This window comes from Coturnix japonica, unplaced genomic scaffold (assembly GCF_054131305.1).
Source record: "Coturnix japonica strain WE unplaced genomic scaffold, WE-NBRP24 Scf083, whole genome shotgun sequence".
In the NCBI taxonomy this organism is placed as follows: Eukaryota; Metazoa; Chordata; class Aves; order Galliformes; family Phasianidae; genus Coturnix; species Coturnix japonica.
The window spans coordinates 2,583-17,761 of record NW_028188986.1 but is presented as its reverse complement, the minus strand read 5'-3'; the positions used below and the strand labels follow the sequence as shown (position 1 = coordinate 17,761).

The 15,179-nt window shown below is 55.6% G+C and overlaps 1 protein-coding gene across 1 annotated transcript in view; it reads left to right on the top strand.

The window, feature by feature from the left end:
- LOC107307214 (phosphoenolpyruvate carboxykinase [GTP], mitochondrial) overlaps positions 1-14,376 on the top strand; it is a 45,683-nt gene extending 31,307 nt beyond the window's left edge. The window contains exons 9-11 of the mRNA XM_085534468.1: positions 1,797-1,934; positions 3,962-4,057; positions 6,734-14,376. Coding sequence (XP_085390594.1) covers positions 1,797-1,934; positions 3,962-4,057; positions 6,734-7,188 — 689 coding nt within the window. The 3' untranslated portion in view covers positions 7,189-14,376. The remainder of the gene's footprint in view (positions 1-1,796; positions 1,935-3,961; positions 4,058-6,733) is intronic.
- Positions 14,377-15,179: the final 803 nt, after the last annotated feature.

Below are 15,179 nucleotides of genomic sequence, written 5' to 3'. Positions count from 1 at the left end.
TGGCCAAGGTGGTGTTTATGGGGCCAAAATGGTGTCCGTGGGGTCCAAGATGGCGTCTGTGGGGTCAGAAGGGTGTCTATGGGGGCCAAGATGGCGTCCAAGATGGCGTCCGTGGGTCCAAGATGGCGTCTGTGGGTCCAAGATGGCGTCTGTGGGGTCCAAGATGGCGCCTGTGGGTTCAAAATGGCGTCCAAGATGGCGGCCATGGATCCAAGATGGCGTCCATGGGGCCAAGATGGCATCCAAGATGGCGTCCATGGATCCAAGATGGCGTCCATTGGGTCAAGGGGGTGTCCAAGATGGCGTCTGTGGGTCCAAGATGGCGCCCATGGATCCAAGATGGCATCTATGGGGCTAAGATGGCGTCCAAGATGGCGTCCATGGGTCCAAGATGGTGTCCATGGATCCAAGATGGCTTCCATGGGGTTGAGGAGGTGTCCAAGATGGCGTCCATGGGCCCAAGATGGTGTCTGTGGGGTCCAAGATGGCGTCCATGGTGCCAAGATGGCGTCCATAGGGTCTAAGATGGCGTCCAAGATGGCGTCCATGGATCCAAGATGGCTTCCATGGTGCCAAGATGGCGTCCAAGATGGCGTCTGTGGGGCCAAGATGGCGTCCATGGGGCTAAGATGGCATCCAAGATGGCGCCCATGGATTCAAGATGGCGTCCATAGTGCCAAGATGGCGTCCATTGGGACAAGATGGCGTCCATAGGGGGGATATAGGGTCTATGGGGTCCAAGATGGCGTCCGTGGGGTCCAAGATGGCGTCCATGGGGTCGAGAGGGTCTCCAAGATGGCGTCCATGGATCCAAGATGGCGTCCAAGATGGCGGCCATGGATCCAAGATGGCGGCCATAGTGTCAAGATGGCGTCTGTGGGTCCAAGATGGCACCCATGGATCCAAGATGGCGTCCATGGTACCAAGATGGCTTCCATGGGGTTGAGGGGGTGTCCAAGATGGCGTCTATTGGGACGGCCTGGACGAACCCACCGAGCCTGGGGTCACCTACACGTCCTGGTTGGGGAAACCTTGGAAACACGGTGAGTCCTGTGGAGTTTGGGGGGATATGGGGTGTTTATGGGGCCAAAATGGCGTCCATGGATCCAAGATGGCGTCTGTGGGTTCAAAATGGTGTCCAAGATGGCGGCCATGGATCCAAGATGGCGTCTATGGGGCTAAGATGGCGTCCAAGATGGCGTCCATGGGGTCCAAGATGGCTTCCACTGAATCCAAGATGGCGTCCAATATGGCGCCCATGGATCCAAGATGGTGCCAATGGATCCAATATGGCGTCCATGGGATCCAAGATGGCGTCCATGGATCCAAGATGGCGCCCATGGATCCAAGATGGTGTCCAAGATGGCGGCCATGGATCCAAGATGGCTTCCATTGGATCCAAGATGGCTCCCATGGATCCAAGATGGCTTCCATTGGATCCAAGATGGCTTCCATTGGATCCAAGATGGCGTCCAAGATGGCGACCATGGATCCAAGATGGCGTCCAAGATGGCGCCCATGGATCCAAGATGGCGTCCAAGATGGCGTCTATGAGATCCAAGATGGCGTCCATGGATCCAAGATGGCGCCCATGGATCCAAGATGGCGTCCGTGTCATCCCATAACCCCTGACCCCGTGACCTTTCACCCCCCCATGACCCCAAGGCCTAGCTGTGTGCTAGGCCTCACCCCTCCCCCCCCAACCCTTCACCTTTCCCCCCCCGCATGACCTCTAACCCCACATAACCCTTGACCCCCACATGACCTCTGACCTTTCCATGACCTCTGACCCCCAGGTGACCCCGAGGCCTGCGCTCACCCCAACTCCCGTTTCTGTGCCCCGGCCCAGCAGTGCCCCATCATGGACCCGCACTGGGACGACCCGGAAGGAGTTCCCATCGACGCCATCATCTTCGGGGGCAGGAGGCCAAGAGGTGAAACAGCGCCACCTACATTCAGTCCTCCAAGGAACCATAGAGATACATAGAGATACATAGGGACACATAGGGACCCATAGGGACCCATAGCGCCACCACAACTCAGTCCTCCAAGGAACCATAGAGACACATAGAGATAAATATAGGGACCTATAAGGAATCATAGGGACCTATAGAGACCCATAGAGACCCATAGAGACCCATAGGGACCCATAACACTACATAGAGCCCCATAGACACTCCATAGACACTCTATAGGGACCCATAGGTCTTCATAGGGACACATAGGGGCCCATAGGGACCCATAGAGACCCATAGGGACCCATAGAGATACATAGGGACCCATAGAGATCCATAGGGACCCATAGAGACCCATAGAGACCCATAGGGACCCATAGAGACCCATAGCGACCCATAGAGACACATAGAGACCCATAGAGACCCATAGAGACCCCATAGGGACACATAGAGACCCATAGAGACCCATAGAGACCCAGAGGTACCCATAACACTACATAGAGCCCCATAGACACTCCATAGACACTCTATAGGGACCCATAGGTCTTCATAGGGACACATAGAGATCCATAGGGACCCATAGGGACCCATAGAGATACATAGGGACCCATAGGGACCCATAGAGACGCCATCATCTTCGGGGGCAGGAGGCCAAGAGGTGAAACAGTGCCACCACAACTCAGTCCTCCAAGGAACCATAGAGACACATAGAGATACATAGGGACACATAGGGACTTATAGAGACCCCATAGGGACACATAGAGACACATAGAGACCCATAGGGACCCATAGAGACCCATAGGGACACATAGAGACCCCATAGAGACCCATAGAGATACATAGGGACCCATAGAGACCCATAGGGACCCATAGGGACACATAGAGACCCATAGGGACACATAGGGACCCATAGAGACCCATAGGGACCCATAGAGACCCATAGAGACCCATAGGGACCCATAGAGACCCATAGGGACCCATAGAGACCCATAGGGACCCATAGAGACACATAGAGACCCATAGGGACCCATAGAGACACATAGAGACCCATAGGGACACATAGAGATACATAGGGACCCATAGTGACCCATAGGGACCCATAGAGACCCATAGAGACACATAGGGACCCATAGAGACGCCATCATCTTCGGGGGCAGGAGGCCACGAGGTGAAACAGCGCCACCTACACTCAGTCCTCCAAGGAACCATAGAGTCCCATAGAGACCCATAGAGACCTGTAGGGAATCAGAGGGACCTATAGAGACCCATAGAGACCCCATAGGGACCCATAGAGACACATAGGGACCCATAGAGACACATAGGGACACATATATCCCAATAGACACCCCATATCACCTCATAGACAACACATAGGGCCCCATAGTGTCCAGTAGAACTCTATATCCCCCCATATCTCCCCATAGACACCCCATAACCCCCCATAGACACCCCATAGGGCCCCATACCCCCCCATAGATACCCCATATCTCCCCATAGACACCCCGTATCTCCCCATAGACACCCCATAGAGCCCCATAACCCCCATAGAGCCCCATAGACACCCCATAGGGCCCCATAGAGCCCCATAGACACCCCATAGGATCCCATAGAGCCCCATAGACACCCCATAGGATCCCATAGAGCCCCATAGACACCCCATAGGACCCCATAGAGACTCACAGGCACCTCATAGAGCCCCATAGACACCCCATAGAGCCCCATAGACACCCATAGACACCCATAGAGCCCCATAGACACCCCATAGAGCCCCATAGACACCTATAAGGTCTCATCTCCCCCCATAGAGCCCCATAGACACCCATAGACACCCCATAGAGCCCCATAGAGCCCCATAACCCCCATAGAGCCCCATAGACACCCATAGAGCCCCATAGACACCCCATAGAGTCCCATAGACACCCATAGACACCCATAGAGCCTAATAGACACCCCATAGAGCCCCATAGACACCCCATAGCACCCCATAACCCCCTATATCTCCCCAGGGGTCCCGTTGGTTGTTGAGGCCTTTGGGTGGCGCCATGGAGTTTTCCTGGGCAGCGCAATGAAGAGCGAAGCCACCGCGGCCGCCGAGCACAAGGGTGAGTCCTCCTGCCCCATAAGTGGGTCCTCCAGCCCCATAAGTGGTCCTCCAAGGTTCTTTGTGGGTCCTTCTGCCCCATAAGTGGGTCCTCCAACCCCACGAGTGACTCTCCCTGGTCCTCCAGCTCCACAACTTAGTCCTCCAGTCCCATAAGTTGGTCCTCCAGCCCCATATCTCAGTCCTCCAGCCCCATAAATGAGTCCTCCAGCCCCATAAGTTGATCTTCCAAGGCTCTCTGTGGGTCCTCCAACCCCGTGAGTCCTCCAACCCCACAAGTGACTCCCCCTTGTCCTCCAACCCCATAAATGGGTCCTCCAACCCCATAAGTTGGTCCTCCAGCCACACAGTTTGGTTCTCCAGCCCCATATCTCAGTCCTCCAGCCCCATATCTCAGTCCTCCAGCCCCATATTACAGTCCTCCAGCCCCATATCTCAGTCCCCCAGCCCCATATCTCAGTCCTCCAGCCTCACAGTTTGGTCCTCCAGCCCCATAAATGAGTCCTCCAGCCTCATAAGTGGTCCTCCAACCCCATAAGTGGGTCCTCCAGCTCCACAACTTAGTCCTCCAGCCCCACAAGTGGATCCTCCAGCCCCACAGCTCAGTCCTCCAGCCCCATAAGTGAGTCCTCCAAGGCTCTTCATGGGTCCTCCAGCCCCATAAATGAGTCTTCCAGCCCCACAGTTTGGTCCTCCAGCCCCATATCTCAGTCCTCCAGCCCCATATCTCATTCCTCCAGCCCCATATCTCATTCCTCCAGCCCCATATCTGAGTCCTCCAGCCCCATATCTCAGTCCTCCAGCCCCATAAATGAGTCCTCCAGCCCCATATCTCAGTCCACCAGCCCCATAACTGGGTCCTCCAACCCCATAATTAGTCCTTTAAGGCTCTTTGTGGGTCCTCCAGCCCCATAAATGAGTCCTCCAGCCCCATATCTCAATCCTCCAGCCCCATATCTCAGTCCTCCAGCCCCATATCTCAGTCCTCCAGCCTCACAGCTCAGTCCTCCAGCCCCATAAATGAATCCTCCAGCCCCATATCTGAGTCCTCCAGCCCCACAAGTGCCTCCTCCAGCCCCATAAGTGGGACCTCCAACCCCATAAATGAGTCCTCCAGCCCCACAGTTTGGTTCTCCAGCCCCATATCTCAGTCCTCCAGCCCCACAGTTTGGTCCTCCAGCCCCATATCTCAGTCCTCCAGCCCCATATCTCAGTCCTCCAGCCCCATAAGTGGGTCCTCCAACCCCATAAGTAGTCCTTTAAGGCTCTTTGTGGGTCCTCCAGCCCCATAAATGAGTCCTCCAGCCCCATATCTCAGTCCTCCAGCCCCATATCTCAATCCTCCAGCCCCATATCTCAGTCCTCCAGCCCCATATCTCATTCCTCCAGCCCCATAAATGAATCCTCCAGCACCACAATTCAGTCCTCCAGCCCCATAAGTAGTCCTTTAAGGCTCTTTGTGGGTCCTCCAGCCCCATATCTCAGTCCTCCAGCCCCATATCTGAGTCCTCCAGCCCCATATCTCAGTCCTCCAGCCCCATATCTGAGTCCTCCAGCCCCATAAATGAGTCCTCCAGCCCCATATCTTAGTCCTCCAGCCCCATAAATGAGTCCTCCAGCCCCATATCTCATTCCTCCAGCCCCACAAGTGCCTCCTCCAGCCCCATAAGTGGGACCTCCAACTCCACAACTTAGTCCTCCAGCCCCACAAGTGGATCCTCCAGCCCCACAGCTCAGTCTTCCAGCCCCATAAGTGAGTCCTCCAAGGCTCTTTGTGGGTCCTCCAGCCCCATATCTCAGTCCTCCAGCCCCACAGTTTGGTCCTCCAGCCCCATATCTGAGTCCTCCAGCCCCATATCTGAGTCCTCCAGCCCCATATCTCATTCCTCCAGCCCCATATCTGAGTCCTCCAGCCCCATATCTCAGTCCTCCAGCCCCATAAATGAGTCCTCCAGCCCCATATCTCAGTCCTCCAGCCCCATAAGTGGGTCCTCCAGCCCCATATCTCAGTCCTCCAGCCCCATAAGTGAGTCCTCCAAGGCTCTTCACGGGTCCTCCAGCCCCATAAATGAGTCCCCCAGCCCCACAGTTTGGTCCTCCAGCCCAATAAGTGAGTCCTCCAAGGCTCTTCGTGGGTCCTCCAGCCCCATATCTCAGTCCCCCAGCCCCACAGTTTGGTCCTCCAGCCCAATAAGTGGGTCCTCCAAGGCTCTTTGTGGGTCCTCCAGCCCCATAAATGAGTCCTCCAGCCCCACAGTTTGGTCCTCCAGCCCCATAAATGAGTCCTCCAGCCCCATATCTCAGTCCTCCAGCCCCATATCTCAGTCCTCCAGCCCCATATCTGAGTCCTCCAGCCCCATATCTGAGTCCTCCAGCCCCACAAGTGGGTCCTCCAGCCCCATATCTCAGTCCTCCAGCCCCATATCTGAGACCTCCAGCCCCACAGTTTGGTCCTCCAGCCCCATATCTCAGTCTTCCAGCCCCACAGTTTGGTCCTCCAGCCCCATAAATGAGTCCTCCAGCCCCATATCTGAGTCCTCCAGCCCCATATCTCAGTCCTCCAGCCCCATATCTGAGTCCTCCAGCCCCATATCTCAGTCCTCCAGCCCCATATCTCAGTCCTCCAGCCCCATATCTCAGTCCTCCAGCCCCATAACCACCCCCCCCCCCTTTCTAGGTGGCCGCCTGATGCACGACCCCTTCGCCATGCGTCCCTTCTTCGGCTACAACGCGGGCCGTTACTTGGCCCATTGGCTTTCAATGGGGGAAAGAAGTGGGGCCAGGCTCCCCCGTATCTTCCACGTTAATTGGTTCCTCCGTGATAACGAAGGTGGCTTCGTTTGGCCGGGATTCGGTCACAACGCTCGTGTCTTAGCTTGGATCTATGGGAGGATCCAAGGGAAGGACACGGCCCGCCCCACACCTATAGGGCTGGTGCCTAAAGAGGGTGAGTTGGATCTCAATGGGTTGAAGGGGGTGGATTATGGGCAGTTGTTCCCTATGGAGAAGGAGTTTTGGGTGGAGGAATGTAAGGAATTAAGGGATTATTATGGGGAGAATTTTGGGGCCGATCTGCCCCGCGAGGTCATGGCCGAGCTGGAGGCCTTGGAGGAGAGGGTGAAGAAGATGTGAGGGTCTATGGGGTGATATAGGGTGTCTATGGGGCTCTATGGGGTGATATAGGGTGTCTATGGGGCTCTATGGGGCGCTATGGGGTGATGTGAGGCTCTATGGGGTGTCTATGTGGCTCAATGGGGCTCTATGGGGTGATGTGGGTCCCTATGGGTCTGTATGGGGTGATATGGGGCTCTATGAGGTGTCTATGGGGTGATATGGGGCGCTATGGGGTGATATGAGGCTCTATGGGGTGTCTATGGGGTGTCTGTGGGGCTTTATAGGGCTCTACAGGCCTCTATGGGGTGTCTATGGGGCTCTATGGGGCTCTATGGGGTGTCTATGGGGATCTATGGGGTGTCTATGGGGCTCTATGGGTGTCTATGGGGCTCTATGGGGTGTCTGTGGGGCTCTATGGGTGTCTATGGGGTGTCTATGGGGCTCTATGGGTGTCTATGGGGCTCTATGGGTGTCTATGGGGTGTCTATGGGGCTCTATGGGTGTCTATGGGGTGTCTATGGGGCTCTATGGGGCTTTATGGGGGTCTATGGGGTGTCTGCGAGGTCATGGCCGAGCTGGTGGCCTTGGAGGAGAGGGTGAAGAAGATGTGAGGGGTCTATGGGGAGATATGGGGTGATATGGGGCTCTATTGGGCTTTATGGGGCTCAATGGGGTGATATGGGGCTCTTTAGGGCTCTATGGGGTGTCTATGGGGCTCTATGGGGTGTCTATGGGGCTCTATGGGGTGATATGGGGCTCTATGGGGTGTCTACGGCACTCTATGGGGCTCTATGGGTGTCTATGGGGTGTCTATGGGGCTCTATGGGTGTCTATGGGGTGTCTATGGGGTCTGTGGAGCTCAATGGGGTGTCTATGGGGCTTTATTGGGCTCTATGGGGTGTCTATGGGGCTCTATGGGGCTCTATGGGGTGTCTGTGTGGCTCTATGGGGTGTCTACGGCACTCTGTGGGGCTCTATGGGTGTCTATGGGGTGTCTATGGGGCTCTATAGGGTGTCTATGGGGTCTATGGGGTGTCTATGGGGCTCTATGGGGCTCTATGGGTGTCTATGGGGTGTCTATGGGGCTCTATGGGGTGTCTACGGCACTCTATGGGGCTCTATGGGTGTTTATGGGGTGTCTATGGGGCTCTATGGGTGTCTACGGCACTCTATGGGGCTCTATGGGTGTCTATGGGGTGTCTATGGGGCTCTATGGGTGTCTATGGGGTGTCTATAGGGTCTGTGGAGCTCAATGGGGTGTCTATGGGGCTTTATTGGGCTCTATGGGGTGTCAGTGGGGCTCTATGGGGTGTCTATGGGGCTCTATGGGTGTCTATGGGGTGTCTATGGGGCTCTATGGGGTGTCTATGGGGCTCTATAGTGCTCTATGGGGCACTATGGGGTGTCTATGGGGCATTATGGAGCTCTATGGGGTGTCTATGGATATGGGGGTGGATTATGGGCAGTTGTTCCCTATGGAGAAGGAGTTTTGGGTGGAGGAATGTAAGGAATTAAGGGATTATTATGGGGAGAATTTTGGGGCCGATCTGCCCCGCGAGGTCATGGCCGAGCTGGAGGCCTTGGAGGAGAGGGTGAAGAAGATGTGAGGGTCTATGGGTCCCTATGGGGCTCTATGGGGTTCTATGGGGCTTTATTGGGCTCTATGGGGTGTCTATGGGGAGATATGGGGGTCTATGGGGCTCTATGGGGTGTCTATGGGGCTCTATGGGGTGTCTATGGTGCTCTATGGGGTGCCTATGGCACTCTATGGGGCTCTACGGGGTGTCTATGGGGTCTATGGGGCTCTATGGGGTTCTGTGGGGTGTCTATGGGGCTCTACGGGGTGTCTACGGCACTCTATGGGGCTCTATGGGTGTCTATGGGGTGTCTATGGGGCTCTATGGGGTGATATGGGGCTCTATGGGGTGTCTGTGGGGTTCTATGGGGCTGTATGTGGGACAAGATGGCTGCCATGTATATGAGTTGACTGTTCCAAGATGGCCGCCACCATCATGGGTCGGCCGTTTCAAGATGGCCGCCATCATTGAGTTGGCCATTCCAAGATGGCCGCCTTAGCTTGGATCTATGGGAGGATCCAAGGGAAGGACACGGCCCGCCCCACACCTATAGGGCTGGTGCCTAAAGAGGGTCTATGGGTGTCTATGGGGTGTCTATGGGGCTCTATGGGTGTCTATGGGGTGTCTATAGGGTCTGTGGAGCTCAATGGGGTGTCTATGGGGCTTTATTGGGCCCTATGGGTGTCTGTGGGGCTCTATGGGGTGTCTATTGGGCTTTATGGGGCTCTATGGGGTGTCTATGGGGCTCTATGGGGCTTTATAGAGCTCTATGGGGTGTCTATGGGGCTCTATGGGGTGTCTATGGGGCTCTATGGGGTGTCTATTGGGCTTTATGGGGCTCTATGGGGTGTCTATGGGGCTCTATGGGGTGTCTGCGAGGTCATGGCTGAGCTGGAGGCCTTGGAGGAGAGGGTGAAGAAGATGTGAGGGGTCTATGGGGTGATATGGGGTGATATGGGGCTCTATGGGGTGTCTATGGGGTGTCTATGGGGCTCTATGGGGTGTCTATGGGGCTCTATGGGGCTCTGTGGGGTGATATGGGTCCCTATGGGTCTGTATGGGGTGATATGGGGCTCTATGAGGTGTCTATGGGGTGATATGGGGCATCTATGGGGTGATATGGGGCTCTATGGGGTGTCTATGGGGCTCTATGGGGCTTTATAGGGCTCTATGGGGTGTCTATGGGGCTCTATGGGGTGTCTATGGGGTGATATGGTTCTGTATGGGGCTCTGTGGGGTTATATGAGGCTCTATGGGGTGTCTATGGTGCTCTATGGGGTGCCTACGGCACTCTATTGGGCTCTACGGGGTGTCTATGGGGTCTATGGGGTGTCTATGGGGCTCTGTGGGGTGTCTATGGGGCTCTATGGGGTGTCTACGGCACTCTATGGGGCTCTATGGGTGTCTATGGGGCTCTATGGGGCTCTATGGGGTGTCTATGGGGTTTTATGGGGCTCTATGGGGTGTCTATGGGGCTCTATGGGGCTCTATGGGGTGTCTATGGGGCTCTATGGGGTGTCTATGGGGTGATATGGGGCTCTATTGGGCTTTATGGGGCTCAATGGGGTGATATGGGGCTCTTTAGGGCTCTATGGGGTGTCTATGGGGCTCTATGGGGTGTCTATGGGGCTCTATGGGGCTTTATAGGGCTCTATGGGGTGTCTATGGGGCTCTATGGGGTGTCTACGGCACTCTATGGGGCTCTATGGGTGTCTATGGGGTGTCTATGGGGCTCTATGGGGTGTCTATGGGGCTTTATTGGGCTCTATGGGGTGTCTATGGGGCTCTACAGGGCTCTGTGGGGTGTCTGTGGGGAGATATGGGTCCCTATGGGTCTGTATGGGGCTCTATGGGGTGTCTATGGCACTCTATGGGGCGTCTATGGGGTGTCTATGGGGCTCTATGGGGTGTCTATGGGGCTCTATAGTGCTCTATGGGGCACTATGGGGTGTCTATGGGGCATTATGGAGCTCTATGGGGTGTCTATGGATATGGGGTGGATTATGGGCAGTTGTTCCCTATGGAGAAGGAGTTTTGGGTGGAGGAATGTAAGGAATTAAGGGATTATTATGGGGAGAATTTTGGGGCCGATCTGCCCCGCGAGGTCATGGCCGAGCTGGAGGCCTTGGAGAAGAGGGTGAAGAAGATGTGAGGGTCTATGGGGCTCTATACGGTGTCTATGGGGCTCTATGGGGTGTCTATGGGGCTCTATAGTGCTCTATGGGGTGATATGGTTCTCTATGGGGCTCTGTGGGGTTATATGAGGCTCTATGGGGTGTCTATGGGGCTCTATGGGGTGTCTATGGGGCTCTATGGAGCTCTATGGGGTGATATGGTTCTGTATGGGGCTCTGTGGGGTTATATGAGGCTCTATGGGGTGTCTGTGGGGCTCTATGGGGTGTCTATGGGGCTCTATGGGGTGTCTATGGCACTCTATGGGTGTCTATGGGGTGTCTATGGGGCTTTATGGGGCTCTATGGGGCTCTATGGGGTGTCTACGGCACTCTATGGGTCTCTATGGGGTGTCTGTGGGGCTCTATGGGGTGATATGGGGCTCTATGGGGTGTCTATGGGGCTCTATGGGGTGTCTGCGAGGTCATGGCCGAGCTGGAGGCCTTGGAGGAGAGGGTGAAGAAGATGTGAGGGTCTATGGGTCCCTATGGGGCTCTATGGGGCTCTATAGGGTGATATGGGGCTCTATGGGGTGTCTATGGGGCTCTATGGGGCTCTATGGGGTGTCTATGGGGCTCTATGGGGCTTTATAGGGCTCTATGGGGTGTCTATGGGGCTCTGTGGGGCTCTATGGGGTGATATGGTTCTGTATGGGGCTCTGTGGGGTTATATGAGGCTCTATGGGGTGTCTATGGGGCTTTATGGGGTGTCTATGGTGCTCTATGGGGTGTCTACGGCACTCTATGGGGCTCTACGGGGTGTCTATGGGGTCTATGGGGTGTCTATGGGGCTCTATGGGGTGTCTATGGAGCTCTATGGGGTGTCTATGAGTGTCTATGGGGCTCTGTAGGGCTCTATGGGGTGTCTATGGGGCTCTATGGGGTGTCTATGGGGTGATATGGGGCTCTATTGGGCTTTATGGGGCTCAATGGGGTGATATGGGGCTCTTTAGGGCTCTATGGGGTGTCTATGGGGCTCTATGGGGTGTCTATGGGGCTCTATGGGGCTTTATAGGGCTCTATGGGGTGTCTATGGGGCTCTATGGGGTGTCTACGGCACTCTATGGGGCTCTATGGGTGTCTATGGGGTGTCTATGGGGCTCTATGGGGTGTCTATGGGGCTTTATTGGGCTCTATGGGGTGTCTATGGGGCTCTACAGGGCTCTGTGGGGTGTCTGTGGGGAGATATGGGTCCCTATGGGTCTGTATGGGGCTCTATGGGGTGTCTATGGCACTCTATGGGGCGTCTATGGGGTGTCTATGGGGCTCTATGGGGTGTCTATGGGGCTCTATAGTGCTCTATGGGGCACTATGGGGTGTCTATGGGGCATTATGGAGCTCTATGGGGTGTCTATGGATATGGGGTGGATTATGGGCAGTTGTTCCCTATGGAGAAGGAGTTTTGGGTGGAGGAATGTAAGGAATTAAGGGATTATTATGGGGAGAATTTTGGGGCCGATCTGCCCCGCGAGGTCATGGCCGAGCTGGAGGCCTTGGAGGAGAGGGTGAAGAAGATGTGAGGGTCTATGGGGTGATATGGGGTGATATGAGGCTCTATGGGGTGTCTGTGTGGCTCTATGGGGCTCTATGGGGTGTCTATGGGGCTCTATGGGGTGTCTATGGGGCTCTATGGGGCTCTATGGGGTGATATGGTTCTGTATGGGGCTCTGTGGGGTTATATGAGGCTCTATGGGGTGTCTATGGGGCTTTATGGGGTGTCTATGGTGCTCTATGGGGTGCCTACGGCACTCTATGGGGCTCTACGGGGTGTCTATGGGGTCTATGGGGTGTCTATGGGGTTCTGTGGGGTGTCTATGGGTCTCTATGGGGTGTCTATGGGGCTCTATGGGGTGTCTATGGGGCTCTATGGGGTGATATGGGGTGATATGGGGCTCTATGGGGTGTCTGTGGGGCTCTATGGGGTGTCTACGGCACTCTATGGGGCTCTATGGGGCTCTATGGGGTGTCTATGGGGCTCTATGGGGTGTCTATGGGGCTCTATGGGTGTCTATGGGGTGTCTATGGGGCTCTATGGGGTGTCTACGGCACTCTATGGGGCTCTACGGGGTGTCTATGGGGTCTATGGGGTGTCTATGGGGTTCTGTGGGGTGTCTATGGGGCTCTACGGGGTGTCTACGGCACTCTATGGGGCTCTATGGGGTGTCTATGGGGCTCTATGGGTGTCTATGGGGTGTCTATAGGGTCTGTGGAGCTCAATGGGGTGTCTATGGGGCTTTATTGGGCTCTATGGGGTGTCTATGGGGCTCTATGGGGTGTCTATGCGGCTCTATAGTGCTCTATGGGGCACTATGGGGTGTCTATGGGGTGATATGAGGCTCTATGGGTCTGTATGGGGCTCTATGGGGTGTCTATGGGGCTCTATGGGGTTCTATAGTGCTCAGTGGGGCTCTATGGAGTGTCCACAGGGCATTATGGAGCTATATGGGGTGTCTATGAGTGTCTATGGGGCTCTGTCGGGCTCTATGGGGTGTCTATGGGGCTCTATGGGGTGTCTATGGGGCTCTATGGGGTGTCTATGGGGCTCTATGGGGCTCTATGGCCACCAATAGCGTGTGTGGGACAATATGGCTGCCTATATCATGAGTGGGACAAGATGGCCGCCACCATCATGGGTCAGCCTTTTCAAGATGGCCGCCATCATTGAGTTGGCCATTCCAAGATGGCCGCCTGGCTTGGAAAATAACCCCCCCGGCTTCTCATTGGCTGAGCATTCCAAGATGGCGTCCATGCCTCGTCCTCATTGGTTGACTGACTATCCAAGATGGCCGCCATCCCTCATCCCTATTGGCTCACCAATCCAACATGGCCGCCTTCCTTCAACCCTATTGACTCACCAATCCAAGATGGCCGCCATCCCACGTCACTATTGACTCATGCATCCAATATGGCTGCCCTCCCTCATCCTCATTGGTTCACTAATCCAAGATGGCCGCCTTCCTTCATCCCCATTGGCTCACATATCCAAGATGGCCGTCCTCATCCTCATTGGCTCAACGATCCAAGATGGCCGCCTTCCTTCATCCCAATTGGCTCATACATCCAAGATGGCCGCCTTCCTTCATCCCTATTGGCTCAGCGATCCAAGATGGCCGCCTTCCTTTGTCCCTATTGGCTCACCCATCCAATATGGCGGCTCGTGCCCCTCCTGCCATTTGATTGGACCCTGTAGTACCACACCATCTTCCCATTGGTCGACGGGCAGTTCTGCATTCCTATTGGCCAGCCCCATCCTCCCATGGACCAACGCCAGCATCCCATTGGTCAATCAACACCCTCCCATCCAATCAATCAATCAATCACGTTGTCTTCTCTGATTGGCCGAGCTGCTCCCATCCCAGCAGCCAATCAGAGCCGCCCATGGGCCTAAAACCCCATTAAGCCCCGCCCCCTTTTTATAATGGGGTCTCCGCGGGCCAATAAACAATCACCGGAAGTGACGTCACTTACCCCGAGTGTCTGTTTAAACAGCGATTGGTCGATGGGCCGGAAGTCGGTGGGCGGGGCTTCGCGCAGCCAATCAGCGCCTCACTTCCGGTCTCGATCCATCATAGTGCGTAAACAAAAGCACTTCCGGTATGACTCAGCACTTCCGGGTACAGTTGCGACCTACTTCCGGTTGCTGTCGCTAACTTCCTGTTTGCCAAAGCGAGCGTTTCCGGTTTAAACCCCGCCTTTTCCGGTCTGTCAGCCTATAAGATCGATCCCCAGCTTCTACTTCCGGTTTAAACCACGCCCCCTTGCTCTATTTATCAACCAGGTACGCCCCACTTCCGGTTTAAGCTCCGCCTCTTCCGGCTTTCGTGTTACGTCACTTCCGGTTCCGTGGGAGAGACAAACAAAGGGCCGCGAAGCCGCTGAGGTTCGTGGGGGGGAGGGGGGAGGGGGCGCCGCTTCCTGATTGGCTGACGGGGATAATGGGGGGCGGGATAAAGGGGGGGCTTCGGCTTCTGATTGGCTGCTGGGAAATGGGGAGGGGGGGTCGCGGGATCCTATTGGATGAGAGAGCTTGGAAGGCGGGAGGGGGCTGGAGGGAGGTGATTGGTCGGCGCGTTGCTATGGAGATGAGGTTGGTGGGGTGGGGGGAGGCAGCTGATTGGTTGCAGGGTTGCTATGGGGACGGGGGAGGGAGAGGGAGCTGATTGGTCGCCATGTTGTTATGGAGACTGGGGTGGGGGGAGAGGAGAAAGCTGATAGGTTGCAGGGTTGCTATGGAGACGGGGGGGGGGGAGGACGGAGCTGA